The following is a 19,415-nucleotide window of genomic DNA, read 5'->3' as shown; positions in this document are numbered from 1 at the left end:
TCTGGGAATTATTATCCAGGCAGCCAGCCGATATTAAACTTGCCTTTTGCGGTCTCACACCCGAGCCAGACGTCTGCGCTCGGGTTTTAAAGGACGAGTTCTGCACAAGGGACATTTACATTCATCTGAAGAAAGTGTGCTGTCGAGAAGAGGAAGGTTAACGTTTCAGAGTCAAGAGGTATGAAGTCACAACCTTCAGGTTGTTAGGACGCAGCCTAAACCTCAAAAACACCAAACGCTTGACTGATCATCTTTCTGGAACGAATTGTGAATGCAGCACTAAAGGCATAAAACATTAAAAGCACAGAACAAAAGGCAAATTTAAGAGTTTTTTTCATCTGGTTTTAATTATTTGTGTCCTTGTGTGCTTTGTGACTTTGTCTCGGATGAATGCTGATTTTAGCGAACATGTGGAAACGTTCCGGGAGAAAAAAAAAAGGCAGAATAAAATAAAATGCACGACACACAAGCATGGAGCCCACAGCTTAGATTTTTCCAGTCTTGACATATTCATCTACTTTCAGGGCTCGGTGGAGATTAAAACACCCCACTTACACCTGCATGTATATATTAGATTTATACTAATTAATATTATGATTTCTTTTCGCTCGTCTTTCTTGCCATGGCCTTGTCTGTATGTCTTTGACTTTGTAACCATATTTTGCAGTTTTAAAAGACAAATTCCAAAAAATGGTGGCATTGCTTGAAATGTATTCGATTTAAAATATGATGTTTGGTGGCTGATGTTTGCTTCATGGGTCTCATAATATAAATGGAACTGTGTAGTACACACTGGGATCTATAAGCGTGAACAGTACACATAATATGGTACGTTATGCGGTGGCCATCTTGGAAAACAGTATCTGGAAAATACAGTAAGCTGATTTCATCCTAATCTGTTTCCACTAAAGCCCTACATGTCACGCTGTTAGAGGAAAGTAATCCACAACAGGATGCTGTGATCAAGCAAAGTCTCCAATGATTTTTCAGCTCATTGTCTCTTCCTCTTATGTGACAGACAACAATTTGTATATGATACAAAATTTTATTTTTTAAAAAGAATGAAATTCTTTTATGTTATGTTCCAGTGCAGATCTTTATGTTACTTTACGTTATGTTACGTTACGTTACATTATGTTACATTTCTTTACATTACATTGTGTTGCCTTATGCTACATTATGTAACATTATTGATTATTACGTTATATTATCCGGCGTTATGTTATTGACTTTTTTATAACTTTGTTACACCACTATTGATTATTGATCTTTATGTTACATTAGGTTATGTCATGGTATGAATGTTTACGTTGCATTAATGTTATCTTACATTGAACTATGCTACCTAACGTTGCATTACGCTGTGTAACAGTATCGATCTTGATGCTGCGTTACATAATGTGACATTATGTTATGTTACGTCGCATTACGGTATGTTACATTTATGGTAGCTTACGTTGCACTATACTACCTGACGTTACATTACCCTACGTAACAGTATCGATCTTCATACACTGAACATGTTACGTTGTACCATAAATGTAACATAATGTAATGTAATGTAACGTCACATAACATAATGTAACAGTATCGATCTTGATGCTGCATCACATTGCGTTACATTATGTTAGGTTACGTTACATTACGCTATGTTACATTTATGGAATCTTATGTGCACTATGCTACCTAACGTTACACTATGCTATGTAACTGTATTGATCTTGATGCTGTGTTACATTATGTTACATTATTTTATGTTACGTTATGTCGTTACATTTATGTTGAGTAACTGATCTTGATTTTAAGATCATAACACAGATTGTCAGCTAATAGGGAATACACTATTTACAATAGTGTAAACTCCTCTGTGAAAATGTTTCAGCTTTACCTCTGATTGCTCCACAGCACTGACACTGGAGACTCCTTCCATGAATCTCTCGTATCAGTGATTACAGACAATTGTAATCTTTATGTGGACTATCTGCCAAAGCAGTCTCCCTGTGAATGAGCCGTTGCTATAGAAACGCTAACATATTAGACAAAGCTCATTAACATAAAATAAACCTGTGATACTCATCAGTGCCTAAATTATGCAGAAATCTGAAGGCATCTGTTGCTATCGTCTCCTCAGGTACGTCAGTGGTGGAGGTGAAGGCGACGGACGCAGACGATCCAACATACGGAAACAGTGCCAGAGTCGTCTACAGCATCCTGGAAGGACAGCCGTATTTCTCAGTGGAACCCAAGACAGGTACAAATAGCAACAACAGCAATAACAACGACACCACTGTGGTAAAGAGTGCTGTGGGTTTGGGAACACTAATGTGCTGACAGGGTTCCGCACCTCGCCGCTTTACAACTCAGGTCTCCTGAGTCAAGATGACTGAGAGCTTTGGGATATTGGGATAAAATTTACACTGTCTCTAGAGAACGAACGAGGAATAAAGTGGAACAAGGTGTTTGTTCGTGTGTTTGTGTGTGTGTGTGTGTGTGTGTGTGTGTGTGTGTGTGTTTGTGTGTAGGCTTAATTAGTGAAAGAAATGAGATAAATAAATTGTTGTTATCTCTGTTATTAAGCTCATCACATGCAGTAAACTCAAAGAACTAAATAGCCACTTTGCCGTGAAGCTTGGTGCAAAAGTTTGCACATCTTCAGTATAATTACTGACAATAAAATGCAGAATAAAAAATAGCCTTTATATCTCTAGACAGTATAATGTATGGTACATGAGTTCTTATGTTATAAGAATATGTTATATTCTTATAAGAAAGTTTAAAAATAACCAAAGTCAAGTTAATCAAATAATGAGATTATTTAGGGAAAAATATAAAAATATATAAAAAAATTAAAAATAAAAAGACAGAACTCAATATATAAAAAATGGGAAATAAAAAAGCCAAACATTTTTTTAAGATAATATATAAGAAAATAAATAAGAGAAAAAAAAATACATGAAAAAATGCACCTAAGAGATGTGTTTTATATGATTAATAGTGAAAAAGGATTGATTTATTAACCTTATTTATTTACCTATGGCAAATAACACAATAAAGAAATAATTAGAAGAAATTAACAGAAATGCTCTACATAAAAAAGTGACATCTAACAGAAGATAACTAATTTATCTCAAGTTAAGAGAAACCTGCATTCGATTCTGTGTAAAAAAAAAAAAATCTTAATTATAACAATTTAAGAGGATAAAATAAAAGGATTAAAATAATTCTGCAGCTCTAGTATGTGAAGAATAAAAAAAATCAGGTGAGTGGTAAAAAGAAAAGAAGGAGCTAGAGAAACAATTGAGGCTGTTCATTGAGCCTTGCTTTGGAGCACAGCCTCTGTGAAATGTTTTCCGAGCATCTGCTGTTGTCTGCAATCCTCAGCCATGAACAGTGATGTGACCCAACGCGTCTTGTGCGTCTGAGCGGGAATCGTAAGATGGAGCTTTACTCGGGGTCATGATGCGTCTGTCTCACAGGAGCCGCACGGTGGGAGGAAATATTGCGGTTTGAGCAACGGTGACAGCTCGTACACTCCCACAGCGAAATCTCACAAACACTCTCCCACGTTTCAGAATGGGGGTCTCGCTGGACACGGCAGGGAGAGAAACAGAAGTGTAAATATGTGGAGGAGTGTGAGTGTGAGTCTAAGGCAGGGAGCTGGCAGGGAAATAATCAGAGGTAAAAAAAAAATAAAAAATAGAATCTACATGAACCAGAACACAAAAAGTCTCATTATTCTCTAAATCCTGTAGCATTTTTATTCCTCTTTAAATGCAGCTATATAAACAACTAGATAAGGAATGTTCATGAGACACTGGAGACTCCTTCCATAAACATGTCTTTATAGAAAAATCTCCACTACCTGTACGAACGAGTATTTATTGTAGTTGTTTTATTGTAGCCTCACTTCTGTTTTTTATTTCTTTTTTAGACCATCCTAAATTTCTTTTCAAAATATTTTTTCTTTTTTGAAGGAGAAGCTTTGCATTTCACTGCTAGTTATATATAACGGTATATAATTGTGTATATGAAAGTTAGACCCAATCTTGACCAATCAGATTCAAGCATTCATCACCGCTGTGGAACAAATAAATATAAAGGTTAAGACCGAACGATCAATTTTAACCCTGATGTTTATAGAGTGTGTATTTTTAAGAAATGTTTTCACGAAGATGTGGCGCTTTGTTACCATACTGTAGATCCGATTCCAGATGGTGACCCAGGCAAAACATTTGAATGGCAACAAACTTAAACAATGAAAGACTTTGGAATCATTGGGATATTTGACTTCATTTAAAATCTGAAATGAGATAACAGGTGAGTTAACAGAAACAAGAAAGCTACATAAAAATGTCTCAAACGCAAAGGAGATAATCATTCAGAGGACTGCGGAAAAAAAAGCTGAAGCTCTCCGAAGCCTGACGTCCTTCCAGCAGAGCGGCAGAGCTCAGGTCTGATTAACCGGTGCAAATGAGGTCTAGTAATGATTATGGACAGGTCCTTCACTCCTGCCAGACCACCTGCAACTGATGGAAAAGCGCAAAGAGAAGAGAAAGGGGAAAAGTGTCTGCAGTCATTAAGAGCGTGGCATTGAGGCTGCTGTTTTGATTCACACTTCCAGAGATGGCTGTCTGAACCTGACAATCGTCTCCAGGGTTTGCACACCGCTTCTCATATCTGTCTTCCTTTCTCATAGCCTGGTTCTCACTCTGACCACTTCAACATCTCTGCTTATTCCTCCTCCTCCTTTTTTTTTTTTTTTACTTTTGTTTGTTGTCCAAATGATAGTCCTGTCCAATTTCTTTCCATACGTCTCCTACATCTCCCTAACCGTGAACCAGTTCACAAGCCAAGAAGGCTAATTATCATCCAAAGCTCTCTTAGACTCTTAGCCAAAGACCCAAGGATAGTTGGGATAGATTTGGGATTTGAATCTAGGATCTGACTCTGGGCAGAACTCGGCTTCAATCAAATCACAAAACAAAACTCGGCTTTTCACTGCAGTCTGAAAAAAAAAAATCCACAGCTACAGTCAGGATTGGAGGGAATTTAATTCATCTGTAGTTTGTTTTAGATGGAGATGAATGACTCTAGTCACTCAAAGGACTTTGATTCATGATTCATTTTCGTTTTGTTTCGTTTATTTTCCAGGATGGTTGGCGTTGGAGGTGATTTCGACAGGCTTGAGTCCTTCTTTTTATGGCTGTTCAGATTTCTAAGTTTTTATTCAGGTTTAAACAGAAACTCAATTGGTCTGTAGTCAGCGTTGCCATGGAAATCATGAAATCTCAGCCTATAGTCAGTATTAGACCTTTTTTTTTCTCAGCCTGCAAATGTATATACAATTTTATTACAATTTTAAATCTTTTTTTTGTGGATGTATATTACATTTTTGGTCAGATTATAGCTGGGTTTAAACAGAATATTTTGTCAATTTTTTATTACAGTCAATTTAGGATTTATGCTTTGATACATGAAGGATTTTATTCCATTTTGTAAAGAACTCGATGGGTGTGTAGTTGGCTTTGGACTGTCTTGTCGGTGATCTGGTTTCTACAAAATATTAGATTTTCTAGACTGTTTTAGAACGTAAAACAATATAATTTTCTTCTTTTATATATTTATATATAAATATAAAGTTATTTATTTATTTATTTATTTATTTATTTAAATCGGTCGAATGACTTTGTAGTTGATTAATTATTATTCTGTATTATTATTTAGTAATTATAGTTAATGATAGTTCATATTAATTAGGTGATCAAATCTTGATAAGATGTTTATTTCTGATTCTGTTTAGTGTTGTTTTGGACAGAAGTTTGCCTTGATAAGATAAGATAAGATAAGATAAGATAAGATAAGATAAGATAAGATAAGATAAGATAAGATAAGATAAGATATACCTTTATTCGTGCCACAATGGGAAAATTTCACTGTTACAGCAGCGAAAAGTAAGAAAATGCAAATATATAAAAAGAATAGAGACATAATATGATATACAGTATATACAAAACATAATGTATGAGACCATGAGTAAGTAGTTACACTAATTATAGTTGCTTTTTAACAGTTTGATCTCAATCTGTAGTCATATTTAGACAGAATTATTTTTCTCAGGTTGTAAACGGTTTTATTTGGAATTCTTTGTGAGATTCCTGACAGTTTTGGACAGAACCAGTCTTCAGGCTATGATCGACTTTTGACAGAAATGTTTAAAGCTGTAGGTTTTGGGCAGAATTTTTTATTTCACTTTAAAGACGATTTTTGTGCAATTGTTTCTTGGCCTGCATTTTGAAAAAAACTTTACAGACCCTTAAGGTCTTTTCAGGTCTCTCTCTTTAGGAAACCGCCAACCTATATCTCTATCTCAAGCACTACAACAAAATGGAGAGCTTTGTGTTGGGGCTCGAGGTAGAAACCTTTATAGAGGCTCAGAACATCGTTATCCAGAACAACACTTGAAGAAACTCTTGTTTTCAGGGTGTCATCAGACTTCAGACTTCCTGCTGTGGCTCGAAACGACGTGTTCTCAGTCTGTTCAGATGTTAGAGAAAAGCTCTAATTTGATGCAGTTCAGATAAAGATGATCTTTAATGCGATCAGCACTTTAGCAGAGCATCGCACAGATATGGCATCCGTCAGCGCAGTTTATCAGACCCCATTTTTCAGTGTATAGATTAATTTTAAAGAATGTGTTCCTCCCAGCATGCGGTAGCAGCACCGAGCAAATAGCAGCGTCTATTGATTCGGGTTTAAACGAGCAGTCTAAGCTCAGGACGGATAAAGGGTCACTTAATGGCAGGGGAATTAGTCATCAGGCGGAAATGCCAAAACCAACAAAGATCAGGAGAGAAAATTAATTCTGGGTCCAGCAAAGACATTAGTAAAGATCATCGAGCGCTATTATTACGATATGCTTTTCATGAAGGATAAAGCACGACTTTAAAAGAAGATAATCCTGCTTTAATTATGACAAGCCTTCGTCCTGGTGGAGATGTACAGATTCTTAGCCGTTTCAGAGCAGTTCGAGTTCAACCGTTATTATTATTTTATTAATATTTTTTTTATTATTATTAGTTTTCAAACTTGATCCTGACTTTTGATCCAGACCACATTTCCCTCAACACTGTATCTGTTCATGTCCCTCTAATTATCCACTTTTTTAGCAATGAAATTGTAAAAATCTGGTTGCAGGTATCGTGAGGACGGCGCTGCCGAACATGGACCGGGAGGCAAGGGACCAGTACCTGCTTGTCATCCAGGCTAAGGACATGGGAGGTCAGATGGGCGGGCTCTCAGGAACCACGTCCGTCACCGTCAGGCTAACCGACGTGAACGACAATCCTCCGCGGTTTTCACGAAGTACGTTAACACCTAAGTGCAGGATATGTGCAATTAAAAATATATATACATAAAAAATATTCTGTTCTTAATTAAACATGAAATTTTTATTTGAATGTGTCTCAAATCATGTAATAACTGCTGCACTGGGCTGTGGTGATAAATCCAACATGTCAAACCATTCTGTTTTTCCCAGCGCTGTTAGTTCGCCTAATGTAGCAGGGAGCGGAGGGGAAGACACGGCACAGCAGCCAGATGAAAAGAGAAAGCAGAAATAGCATCATCAATAATTTTGTGTGTGTGTGTTTGTGTGTGTGTGTGTTTGCAGAATCCTATCAGTTCAGCGTGCCCGAGTCACTGCCTGTGGCTTCCGTGGTGGCCAAGATAAAGGCCTTGGATGCAGACGTGGGCCCTAACGCTGAGATGGAGTACAGAATTATCGAAGGAGACGGCCTCGGGGTTTTCAGGGTCGAGCCAGACAAAGACACTCAGGAAGGAGTCATAACTCTGCTGAAAGTAAGTTGCACAGTGGCTGCATGATCACGCAGCTCATTGCACATGGACAGTGAAACAATTTTTCAGAATAGGAGTATGAGAAGGAGTAGGACTAGGTGTAAAATAGGAGTACTGTATATGCGCAGGATTATGAAAGGGAAGCAGTGTGCATGAGTAGGAGTATATGAGTAGGTGTAAAGTAAGAGTATGAGTAGCAGTATGATTGTATGTAGGGGTATATGAGTAAGAGTATATCATTAGGAGTATATGAGTGTATGAGTATAGGAGTAGGGGTATATGAGTAGGAGTTTAGGAGGAGGAGTATATGAGGAAGACTATATTAGTAGGAGTATATAAATAGAAGTATATGAGTAGGTGTATAAGAGTAGGTGCAAGGTAGGAGTATGAGTATAGGAGTAGGAGTATTGGAGTAGGTGTATATAAGTAGGTGTAAAGTAGGAGTATATGAGTGAGTAGGACTATGATAGGGAGGGGGAGTATATGAGTAGGAGTATATGACTAGGTGACTACTATAAGTAGGAGTATAGGAGTCGGGGTATATGAATATGAATATGAGTACAGGAACAGATGTACATGAGTAGGTGTATAGAAATAGGAGTATAAGGTTAAGAGCATGAAAGAGAGTAGGAATGTATGAATATGAGTACAGGAGTAGGTGTATATAATTAGGTGTAAATTAGGAGTAAGGGTATATGAGTATGAGTACAGGAGTAGGTATATAATTAAGTAGGAGTAGGAACACACCAGATGTTGTAATTACGACTTCCTCACTGGTATATATGAACTTCCACAGTAAGTCAGTAAGATGTTACTAACCCCTGAGACGGCGGCCGATTGGAGGCTTAGCAACGTTAATAATTCTGCATATTGCATGTCAATTATTGTCGACCTCTGCGAGTACACATCTCAGTGCTCACTGAAGTGAGTTGGTTTTATTCTCAGGTCTTTAGTTGTATGCTTGCTTCACCACTCCATGTCTCACGCTCCATGATCAGCACCAACCGTACGGACACACGATTCTCAGGACCTAGTGCTTAATGACCCTGCTCTGAACGCTCAGGTCACCGTCCTCACACTCTCGATAAACAAGGTGTTCGGTCAGGTGATTTGTGTTGTACAAAGTTGCTAAAGTTTTTCATGATATTTTCCGAAAGTCAGTGTCAGTAACTACGATGAAATACATACAGATGTTGTACATACGCTGGAATAAAGGCACATAAACAGATTTCATTCTTGGACAAATTCTGTATCCGCCCGACACTGATATTTGGCTTGAAAAAGAGAATCCTGCAGCTAGGAGTTAACAGGAATAGCAGGAACAGGGAGACTGGAGGAATTAGCAGAATTAGAGGAAATAATATCCCCAGATAAAGTATGAAGGTTAATCCGAGCGTACAGATGCCGCTGCTGCAGAGTATTTGTGAGGATCAGCGGCCAAATAAGTCTCGTGTGGCCCTGAGCTGCTGATAAAGTCATCAGCTGTGAGGTGAGGTGAGGTGAGGAACACTGCTGTGGGTTTCTACACCAAACCTCAATTAACCTTAACGGGACAAAATTCCAGGGTGTCTCCAATTCAAGCGAGAGAAATATGAGAATCGAGACGGGGATAATTAGCAAGCCGGGGTTTATGGAAATTTGTATGAAATACAGAGATTTGTATGAAATACAAAATTATCTGGTCTTCATATTGTCATGTAAAACGAATAAAGAGAAGCCACTGAGGGTTTTTAACATAAGCGGGAACTTCTGTTATTTACAGATGTTCCACAGCATTAAAAGGTAATAAATAAATAAATAAATAAATAAATAAATAAATAAATAAATAAATAAATAAATAAATAAAATTAAAAAATAAATGTTAGTCTTGGTGAATTTCTTTGGTCTAAGAGAAGACTTAAAATGCTGAAATGTCTGGTTTGTTGGTGTCGAGGTTAATTAAAAGGAATTTGTGACACAAATGGAACTCGACGCTGCACTCATTTTGGTTTTGCGAGTCTTAGGATTGTCTGCACAATTTGACTCGTTGTGACTGGTTTCTGTTTCTGAAGGTAAAAAAAAACACACAGCAGATTAATGACAGTGAGATCAGGGCTTGGCAGAGGACACACCATCTGTTGCACAGCTCCTTGTTCTCGTGCTGGAAAATGAATAATAAGGAATGTAAAATCTGCTCTTTTGCACTGACGCTGATACAGAAGACATGATGCTGAGGCTGATTCACTTCAGCACAAAGTCTTATGTTTCTGCACAGAAGATTCGTTTCCTTTATTGAAACCTTGACCTCCTTCTTTTTTAAACTTAAAAATATATTATATACATTGTAAATATTAAATATAGTAATAATAATAATATACATTTTATTATAAATACATAAAAAGTAAATCCTGTCAATGTAATCATGTTCAATTCCAAACATAAATTTTGTTTTAAAATGTAATTCCATTCTTTTCCAATCCAAAGGCACACAAATGTGAAAAATTATGGGAATATAAACGATGATGATGATGGTGATAATGATGATGATGATGGTGATGATGATGTTGATGATGGTGATTATGGTGATGATGATGATGATGATGATGATGATTATGTTACGATGATAATGATAATGATGATTTGAGGGTGATGATGATGATGATGTGACAGTGATGATGATAATGTTGATTTAAGGGTGATGTGATAATGATGATGATGATCATCTGATCGTGACGATGATGATGATCATGATGATGTGACAGAGCTGATGATGGTGATGATGATGATGGATCGAATGTCACCTGTAAAGACATCTTGGATAGAGTAAGTTATGATGAGTTCTGTTTCTGATGATGCCATGGGCTTGACCTGTGGGTCACTCCTCTCTAGGCTGTCAGTCACAGCCAATCATCGGTGTCTATGATCATGGGCATACTGAAGACAGCAGAAAGCTCTCTAAGTGTGTGTATGCTGTTAGGTGTGTGTGTGTGTATGTGTCTGTTAGATGCAGTTGGTTGCTTTACCGTGTCCCAGAAGGAGCAGGAGGAACTGAGCAGGAACCAGAGGAGTAATAAATTGCTCTAATAATCAGATCTAAAGTGTTGTGTGAAACTAATATGACAGTTTTCAGAATTATGAAAAGTTTGGCTTTAGCCTTGGGTTTTGTCCACGGTCTGATTGACAGTCTAAGCAGGTGCCAGTCGTCCATGCGGGCAGGTGTGATAAATGAGCTACTTATTCCAAAAGATATTTTGTGCATCATGTATATCTGTCTTAAAATCGATATTCAGCTACGACGCCTCAGTGCCACATCCTGTAGCGACGCTCGAGATACAGTATTTCTCAGCTTTTTGTGTTAACGCTCAGGATTCCCGGGAGTTGGGCTGATGATTGGAGTCTCTCATCTGTTGGTTTTATTTCTGATCTTTCTTTTCTGTTTCATCTTCTCTCTCCAGAGTCTGGACTTTGAAACCAAGTCTAGCTACACTCTAAAAATCGAAGCGTCCAACAAACACATGGATCCTCGCTTTCGAGCGCAAGGGCCTTTCAGCGACACCGCCATGGTCAGGCTGGTGGTGGACAATGTGGACGAGCCACCTGTGTTCACTACGCCCGTCAGCAAGATGGTGGTCTCCGAGGCGGCTAAAGTAGGAACCATCATTGGCACAGTTTCTGCCGTGGACCCCGACTCAACCAACAGCCCCATCAGGTTTGGGACGTGACCTCACACCGCACCGCACCGCATTCCTTCATCAGGGGAAATTTGTGTCACTGTTTTCTTTCGCCTCAGAGGCTTAATTGCGGCATAAACACCCCATTTTTCCCCCTCTTCCTTATTACCATCACTGTTGCTGAATTACGCTGATTAGCTTTGACGGCACACGCCGAGAGAGCACAAAGACGATGGCTCGGCGGGGTTATTATTTCTGTCATGCCGAGCTCCTCCAGAAGTGCACCAGCGTGTTAATTGTAGAGATCGGTCTTGCTCAATGAGCTCCACGCTTGACGCCGGCGCTCTAAGATTAATGTTCACCGCTAAGCGTGTTTGGGTCCCACAAGCAGGCGTGAAATTATTCTGATTGCAATTTTGATGTTGATGCAACACGGTGGTAAAAACAACAAAACATCCCATTTGGAATGAATTTTTCAAAACACCTCAAGGAAATGCCGCACAATTAGACGAATTTCAATCAGAATTCTGACTTCTTCAATTAATTAAATGAGATTCGAACGGGACACTAGATAAACGAGCTACACTGAACTAATTCTTCACCATTATATACGTTGATATATACGACGCACGGTTAACTCCAAAAGTTTTGGCACCTTTCATGGAAACTGGTAATAATTTATTTCATATTGTGAAAAATAAATTACCCTGAGAGGTGAACGAGTATGTGGATGTGTGTGTGCAAGTTGTCTGGCATCCCATCAGGGCTGATTTATTTATTTATTTATTTATTTATTTATTTATTTATTTATTTATTTATTTATTTCATAATAATAGATAAGATAATTTAATACTTATAATTATTTATGTATTTATAATCATATTTATTTCATAGTAATGCTTATGGAAATCTTATTTTAATATTTACTACTAAGAACATTTTTTTTAATTGATACAGTACAGGCTTAGTGGTTAGCACGTTTGCCTCACACCTCCAGGGTTGTGGGTTTGATTCCCACCTCCGCCTTGTGTGTGTGGAGTTTGCATGTTCTCCCCGTGCCTCGGGGGTTTCCTCCGGGTGCTCCGGTTTCCTCCCCCGGTCCAAAGACATGCATGGTAGGTTGATTGGCATCTCTGGAAAATTGTCCGTAGTGTGTGATTGTGTGAGTGAATGAGAGTGTGTGTGCCCTGCGATGGGTTGGCACTCTGTCCAGGGTGTATCCTGCCTTGATGCCCAATGACGCCTGAGATAGGCACAGGCTCCCTGTGACCCGAGGTATCAATAGAAATAAGCGGATAAGCGGTAGAAAATGAGTGAGTGAGTGAGTGATACAGTACAATTTTTGCCTGCCTGCTCTCTTTAAGGGTGCCATTACTTATGGATTTACATTTACATTACATTTCTGGCATTTAGCAGACACCCTCATCCAGAGTGACTTACATTTTTTATTTCAATTTATAAAACTGAGGGTTAAGGGCCTTGCTCAGGGGCCCAGCAGTGGCAGCTTGGTGGACCTGGCATTCAAACTCATGACCTTCTGAGCAGTAGTTCAACACCTAAACCACTGAGCTACCACTTCCCTAATATTTATATTTACATTTTACATTTCTAGCATATTTAGCAGACAACCTTCTCCAGAGTAACTTACATTTTATCTCATTTTATGCAACAAAGCTATTTCTGTTTGTGTCGTTCACAATGTATCTCATTATTCTCATTTAATCCGTATCATGAATCATGATTTTCTGTTAACTTTAGGTACTCAATCGACCGGAACACAGATCTGGAGCGTTTCTTTAACATCGAAGCTACGAGTGGAGTCATCAGCACGGCCAAGCCTTTAGACAGAGAGACGAACGCCGTGCACAACATCACCATCCTCGCCATTGAAAGCTGTGAGTCATGTCAATTTTTTCTCAAATTTTTTCTAATTTTTCACGCTCAAACCAAACAAACCCACAGCCGACGCGTCTGTCCTCCCCGTACGCCTTTATTCTTTATTTTTCTCTTCTTCAGCGTTCATAATTGAGACTTCCAAAAGGTGGGAATGATATTTCGGGTTTCCTGACAGACAGACGCTTCCTATCGTGGTGTGGAGCTCAGAGCAGCTGGGTTTCGCTCGCCACAATCCCAAATTCTATTAGAATGAAATCCGCCGTACTGTAATAAGAGATAAAAATTTAAGCCTCTCGAGCAATTTCCTCATGAATATCATTACCCCGAGGCTAACAGGCTGTCACTGACCTAACAGCTGGCTCCGGCTCGCAGTAATCTACATTTCAAAATGCAAAAAAAGCTACGATTCGCTGTCCTGCTGCTGGAAATCAAGCGCACATATGTTATTTTGACTCTGGACAAGCGTTGTAAAGTGGTATTTGAACAGATGTTTGAACAGAGCCGCTGCAATCCGCTTCCTCACACCGTACGCCGCGCTCGGGTCAGAGCGACCCACTTTTTATTTTTCCTAAAGGTCTAACTCTGAGAAATATATTTTTATTTCTATGAAATGTAGGCCAGTGTGTGCTTGTCTGCTTGGTTTGTGTCGTTTAATTTTTTTTTTTATGTCAGAAAACACACAACCGTCATGCGCTTGATAAAGTGTGTGTTACAAATCATTTGGTTACATTTTCCATCAAAGCCTTTTGTATAACAAGTTCAAAATCCAACATTTTATTTGAAACAGCATAAGAATAGAAGTAAAATTAGAATTGAACTAGACAGGTAGACGTTTGCTGTAAGATGACACCGGAAGTCCGGCTTCATCTACAATCTTATTGAATGCATAAGTAAATAAATGATTTTTTAAAAATATTGTTCATCATTCTTTTTGAATTTTTAGCAAGATATCTGTAATCATTCATTTAACTCTTAATAATAAAGTAATAAAACAAATAAATAAATAAATACATTTTAAGTGGCACCTTTTTAGATCTCGAAAAAAAAGTAAGTTTTATATGCCACAGTAAATATCATAAAACAGCAGTAAACTGTACTACCACTACTGCTGCCTCCAGGGTTCGGGGTTTGATTCCCACTTCCACTCCAGTCTGTGTGTGGGGAGCAGGTAGGTTCTCCTCATGACTCTGGGTTTTCCTCAGGGTTCTCCGGGTTCCCGGTAAAAAACATGCCTTGTACAGTAGCTGCTTAGCATCTCTAAATTGTCCCTAGGGGAGTGTGCGTTGAATCACCATCCTGGGTGACCCCTGCATTGTGACCCCAGCCCCCAGGATAGAATCCAGACAGAAGGGGACAGAAGGGCAGGGGGATAGGAAGACAGAAGGGCATGGCATAAGGGCAGGGGGACAGGAAGACAGAAGGGCATGGCATAAGGGCAGGGGGACAGAAGGCCAGGTGGACAGAAGGGCAGAGGAACAGGAGTACAGAAGGGCAGGAGGACAGAAGGGCAGGGAAACAGCAAAAAAGTGGACAAAGGGCCGGAGGACAGAAGGGCAGGGAAACAGGAAAAAGTGGACAGTAGTGCAGGAGGACAGAAGGGCTAGGGAACAGGAAAAAGGGGACAGAAGTGCAGGAGGACAGAAGGACTAGGGAACAGGAAAAAGGGGACAGAAGTGCAGGAGGACAGAAGGACTAGGGAACAGGAAAAAGGGGACAGTAGTGCAAGAGGACAGAAGGGCAGTGGAACAGGAAAACGGGGAGAGAAGGGCAGGAAGACAGGAAAACAGGAGGACAGAAGGGCACAGCAGAAGGACAGGGGGACAGAGGGTCAGGGGAACAGAAAGGCAGGAGGACATAACGGTAGGAGGACAGGAAAACAGGAGGACAGAATGGTAGGGGGACAGAAGGGAGGAGGATAGGAAAATGGGGACAGAAGGGCAGGAGAATAGGAAAATGGGGACAGAAGGGCAGGAGGATAGGAAAATGGGGACAGAAGGGCAGGAGCATAGGAAAATGGGGACAGAAGGGCAGGACAATAGGAAAATGGGGACAGAAGGGCAGGAGAACAGAATAACAGTGGAACAGGAAAACAGGAGTACAGAAGGGCAGGGGGACAGAAGGGCAGGAAAATTGGGACAGAAGGGCAGGAAGACAGAAGGGCAGTGGAACTGGAAAACATGAGTACAGAAGGAAAGGAATGCAGGAGGAAAAAAGGTTATACCTTTGAGGGTAAAAATGAAAATTTAGTTCACTTTAAATAATAACTAAGTTACTGCTGTATATAATACAGTATGTAATGTGTTGCTTGGTTAACCGGAGTACGACCCTCACTCAAGTTCCCTGAGTTCCTTGTGTATCTCACACACATACAGTAACTCTAACAGTGTTGATCTGAATGACCAGCGTAAACAATGGCCTTCACTAAGCCACGTTTCTCCTCCACTTTCCATAAATGTAGACATACTTGACTTAACTTTGTGAGGTCTACTGCACAGACAATCTGTCTTAGTCATATTCGCTCAAGGTCTCTGAAACGGGTCCAGACACCGAAGATTGAAATGTCCTTCTTTACCTGTTGGCGAGAGTGAGACAGAAAATGTGTCTGAAAAAATGCTTAAAAACCTGTAGCACTAACAGCATTGACAAGCACCAAGGATGAATAGCAGATTTGCACTGAAAATTGGAATTTTTATATTTTAAAGGCTAAAATATTTCTAAAACAGCATTATATGCTTTCAGTTCCGTTTCTTTTTTTTTTTTCAGCAAAAAGCTCTGACAATCACTTGGTGACTCACGGTGAGTCTGTAGCACATCCAGTGTTCACTTCAGTGACACAAAGGTATCACAGAATGACAATAGCACGGTAAAATAGCTCAAGGCGAACACTCGGAGACGGCTGAAAAAGCTCCCATATGTCCACAAACACACACACAAAGCCAGCGGCGTGGAATGAAGTGTCAATCCTTCAACCTTTTTCATTTTTGTCCCTTTAACAAAGTCCCACAAACTCACAGGCCACCCGTTTCTGTGTCGTACGAAACGGCAAAAAATAATTAGCGTTTCTATTGATGTTTGTTCGAATGTCAACGAAACAACACCAGACACCTACATTAATTAGCTTTCATTCCAGACATGATAAAATACGTCTACAATAACCAACATTGATTACGGCTTTAATTTCAGAAACAAAGGCTCCTCAAACTGACACATTAGTTAACACCACGGATCACTAATTAACGTAAACAAAGTGATTAACACTTGTATCGACTAATGTTTATTCCACCCACGAACACAAATATGCCAGCAAGAATTAGCATAAATTCAATCACCATGTATTAGTACTGTACATAATGATAACCAGCTCACAGATCAACCTCTGAAAGCAAGAAAAGATAAAGGTATAGACAAGAAAACATACAAATAGATATAAAAAAATTATTTGAAATAATGTTAAGAATTTTGGATTCAGGATATGGAGTGTGATCCAAAACTAAAGAAACAACTTAAATGATAGAAATTCAAATAAATAGAATTTACTCTAAAAATTTATTTGGAATTTTTTTCATTTTCAGATGTAATGTTTATGTAAGAAAGCGTTTTGCTAGAAAAATGATCCACAACCTCTAATTTTACTGACGAGTGATTCCTAATTTTTTTATTTTAATAAGATTGTTATTCAGTTAAACAAATCACATACATTTTTGATCTTTTTAAACAGTTGCATATTAAATGTTGTTGAGCACCTGGAATGCTTTTCTTTTAGAGTTGCATATAATATCCAGGGAAAAAAAAGAAAAGAAAAAATAAATGAAAAATTATGTCAGTTTAACAATGTGACTTGCTGTCATTTTGTTGACTGCTCTAGAAAATGAACCAACACTTTGACCAATCAGATTTGAGATTTAAACTATATGATATGATAATAAGTGACATTTTGTAACTTGGATTATTTTGCTATTTTACGTGGATGGTATTTTTTCACGGACCAAGCAAACTAGGTAGTGGATGATAATAGCTAAACATAACTGTCACAGTCTGGGTAGGAGGGAGACAGACCCATACGCAGGATAGCTTCAAATGACAGGGGTTTAATAAACAATAAAAGACAACACGGTAAAACACGCGACATAAACAATACAAATGACGACACTTAACAACGGTTAACATGACTAGACGTGACCACACACACACAAATGATTCGCGCTGCCATCGGCAACTTAAATACAAGAGACAGTCAGATACAATTAGGAACAGGTGTGGAGACAGGGAGGAACAGACGAAGGCGGGGCAGACACATGACAACAACAATAGCACATGGCCAGAAGTCCGGGCTGATCCCTGACAGTAGCTATATGAATATATTATATATGTATATTATATATTATATATATGTTATAAACGCTGGCAGTTTGTTGTAAAATGGCACCATTCATTTATGTATTCATTCTTTCATCTTCAGTACACATTTTATCCTGCTCAGGGTCACAGCACAGCACCTGCTAGATCGAAAAAAAAGCTTCTTATGTTCTGTAAAATGCGCCACTTTTTCACTTTTGTCACCGCTGACAGCACTTTTAATAAAGCCGTGACACCAAGGCAGCAGCCGCAGACCGACTCAGTTTTATTCAGCGTCTGTAAAACGATCTGTTATCGAGTCAGATCTGCAGATGAACGAGGCGCTTTGACCAAACACACAGTGTTTTCACCTTCCTGCAGGTGTGGAGACTCAGAGGCAGATGTTCTTCATCTATTTAAGTCAGAGAATGCTCTTTAGTGCTGTTTTTTTTGCAGCATGTTTGCTAAAACTGACACGCAGCAGTACGTGCGATAAATCACACTGCTCCAGTGAGTCAGCTGTTTTCACCAAGCCATCCAGATGTTTGTCGTAGCCACAGATCACATTTATTGAACATCTTTACTGCAATTCCAGTTTAGCAATGTTTAAGCCTTGTAGCTTTGATGCTAAAACATACTAAGAAGGTAGTTTTTAATGATTCATTATGTAGTTGCTGACATGATAAGTATAGCAGGTTTCCTCCTGCTAATATTACACGAATTGGCCACTCCAACATAAGTTGTCATCTTTTGGTTATTAGCAACAGGCTGTTTGTTGTAGCTAAAGATTATTATAGTAAACAGCTTCATTTATGTTTACTCGATTGTCTTGTGTCCAATAAATAATAATAACTTAATAAAAAGGGAAATGACTGCTTGTCTCAGTTCCGCTAGCAGAGCAAGAAATCCAGCATTCATTTTTTTTGCATTGTTTAGAATCATACTGAAAGTATTACTATGTTAAATCTCAGCCGTGCTGAGAAAAAAGGATAATATTTGTGGAGCTAAAAACGGTCATAGCATCGTGTTGAAACTTTTTGGCTATGTGATAAATATATAATTAATTTGAACAGGATAAACAGATGCATGGATGCTATGTGTTAACAAGATTTGCTAGTTTTGGTTGATATAAATATATATATATATATATATATATATATATATATATATCAACCAAAACTTACTTCTATAGCTTAGCACTGGGGCCAAGATGCTAATCTTGTTAACACACACACATACACACACACACACACACACACACACACACACACACACACACACACACACACACACATATATATATATATATATATATATATATATATATATATATATATATATATGTATATATATACGTATATATATATATATATATATATATATATATATATACGTATATATATACATATATATATATATATATATATATATACGTATATATATATATATATATATATATATATATATACGTATATATATATATATATATATATATATATATATATATATATATATATATATATATATAAAGGGATAAATAATGACAAGAATAAATGCAAACATAAAAAAAACTCATGACAAGTCTTATTAATTGCTGTTGATGCATGTATTTGTGGCTCGGAAGCTGTCGGATGTAGTCAGCACTTTTTCCCATCTGTGTCTTCACTTCTGCTCAACTGC

General features: G+C 38.3%; 1 protein-coding gene across 3 annotated transcripts in view; it reads left to right on the top strand.

Annotated features, from left to right (window-relative positions):
• Positions 1–19,415, top strand: part of cdh7a (cadherin 7a) — a 78,915-nt gene that overhangs the window by 36,890 nt on the left and 22,610 nt on the right. For all 3 annotated transcript variants that reach the window (XM_060873760.1, XM_060873778.1, XM_060873769.1), the window contains exons 4-8: positions 2,132–2,251; positions 7,195–7,362; positions 7,670–7,857; positions 11,289–11,542; positions 13,263–13,399. In XM_060873760.1, coding sequence (XP_060729743.1) covers positions 2,132–2,251; positions 7,195–7,362; positions 7,670–7,857; positions 11,289–11,542; positions 13,263–13,399 — 867 coding nt within the window. The remainder of the gene's footprint in view (positions 1–2,131; positions 2,252–7,194; positions 7,363–7,669; positions 7,858–11,288; positions 11,543–13,262; positions 13,400–19,415) is intronic.

The sequence above is a fragment of the Tachysurus vachellii genome, chromosome 1 (genome assembly GCF_030014155.1).
Source record: "Tachysurus vachellii isolate PV-2020 chromosome 1, HZAU_Pvac_v1, whole genome shotgun sequence".
Taxonomy (NCBI): Eukaryota; Metazoa; Chordata; class Actinopteri; order Siluriformes; family Bagridae; genus Tachysurus; species Tachysurus vachellii.
This window is presented reverse-complemented; position numbering and strand designations above follow the sequence as displayed.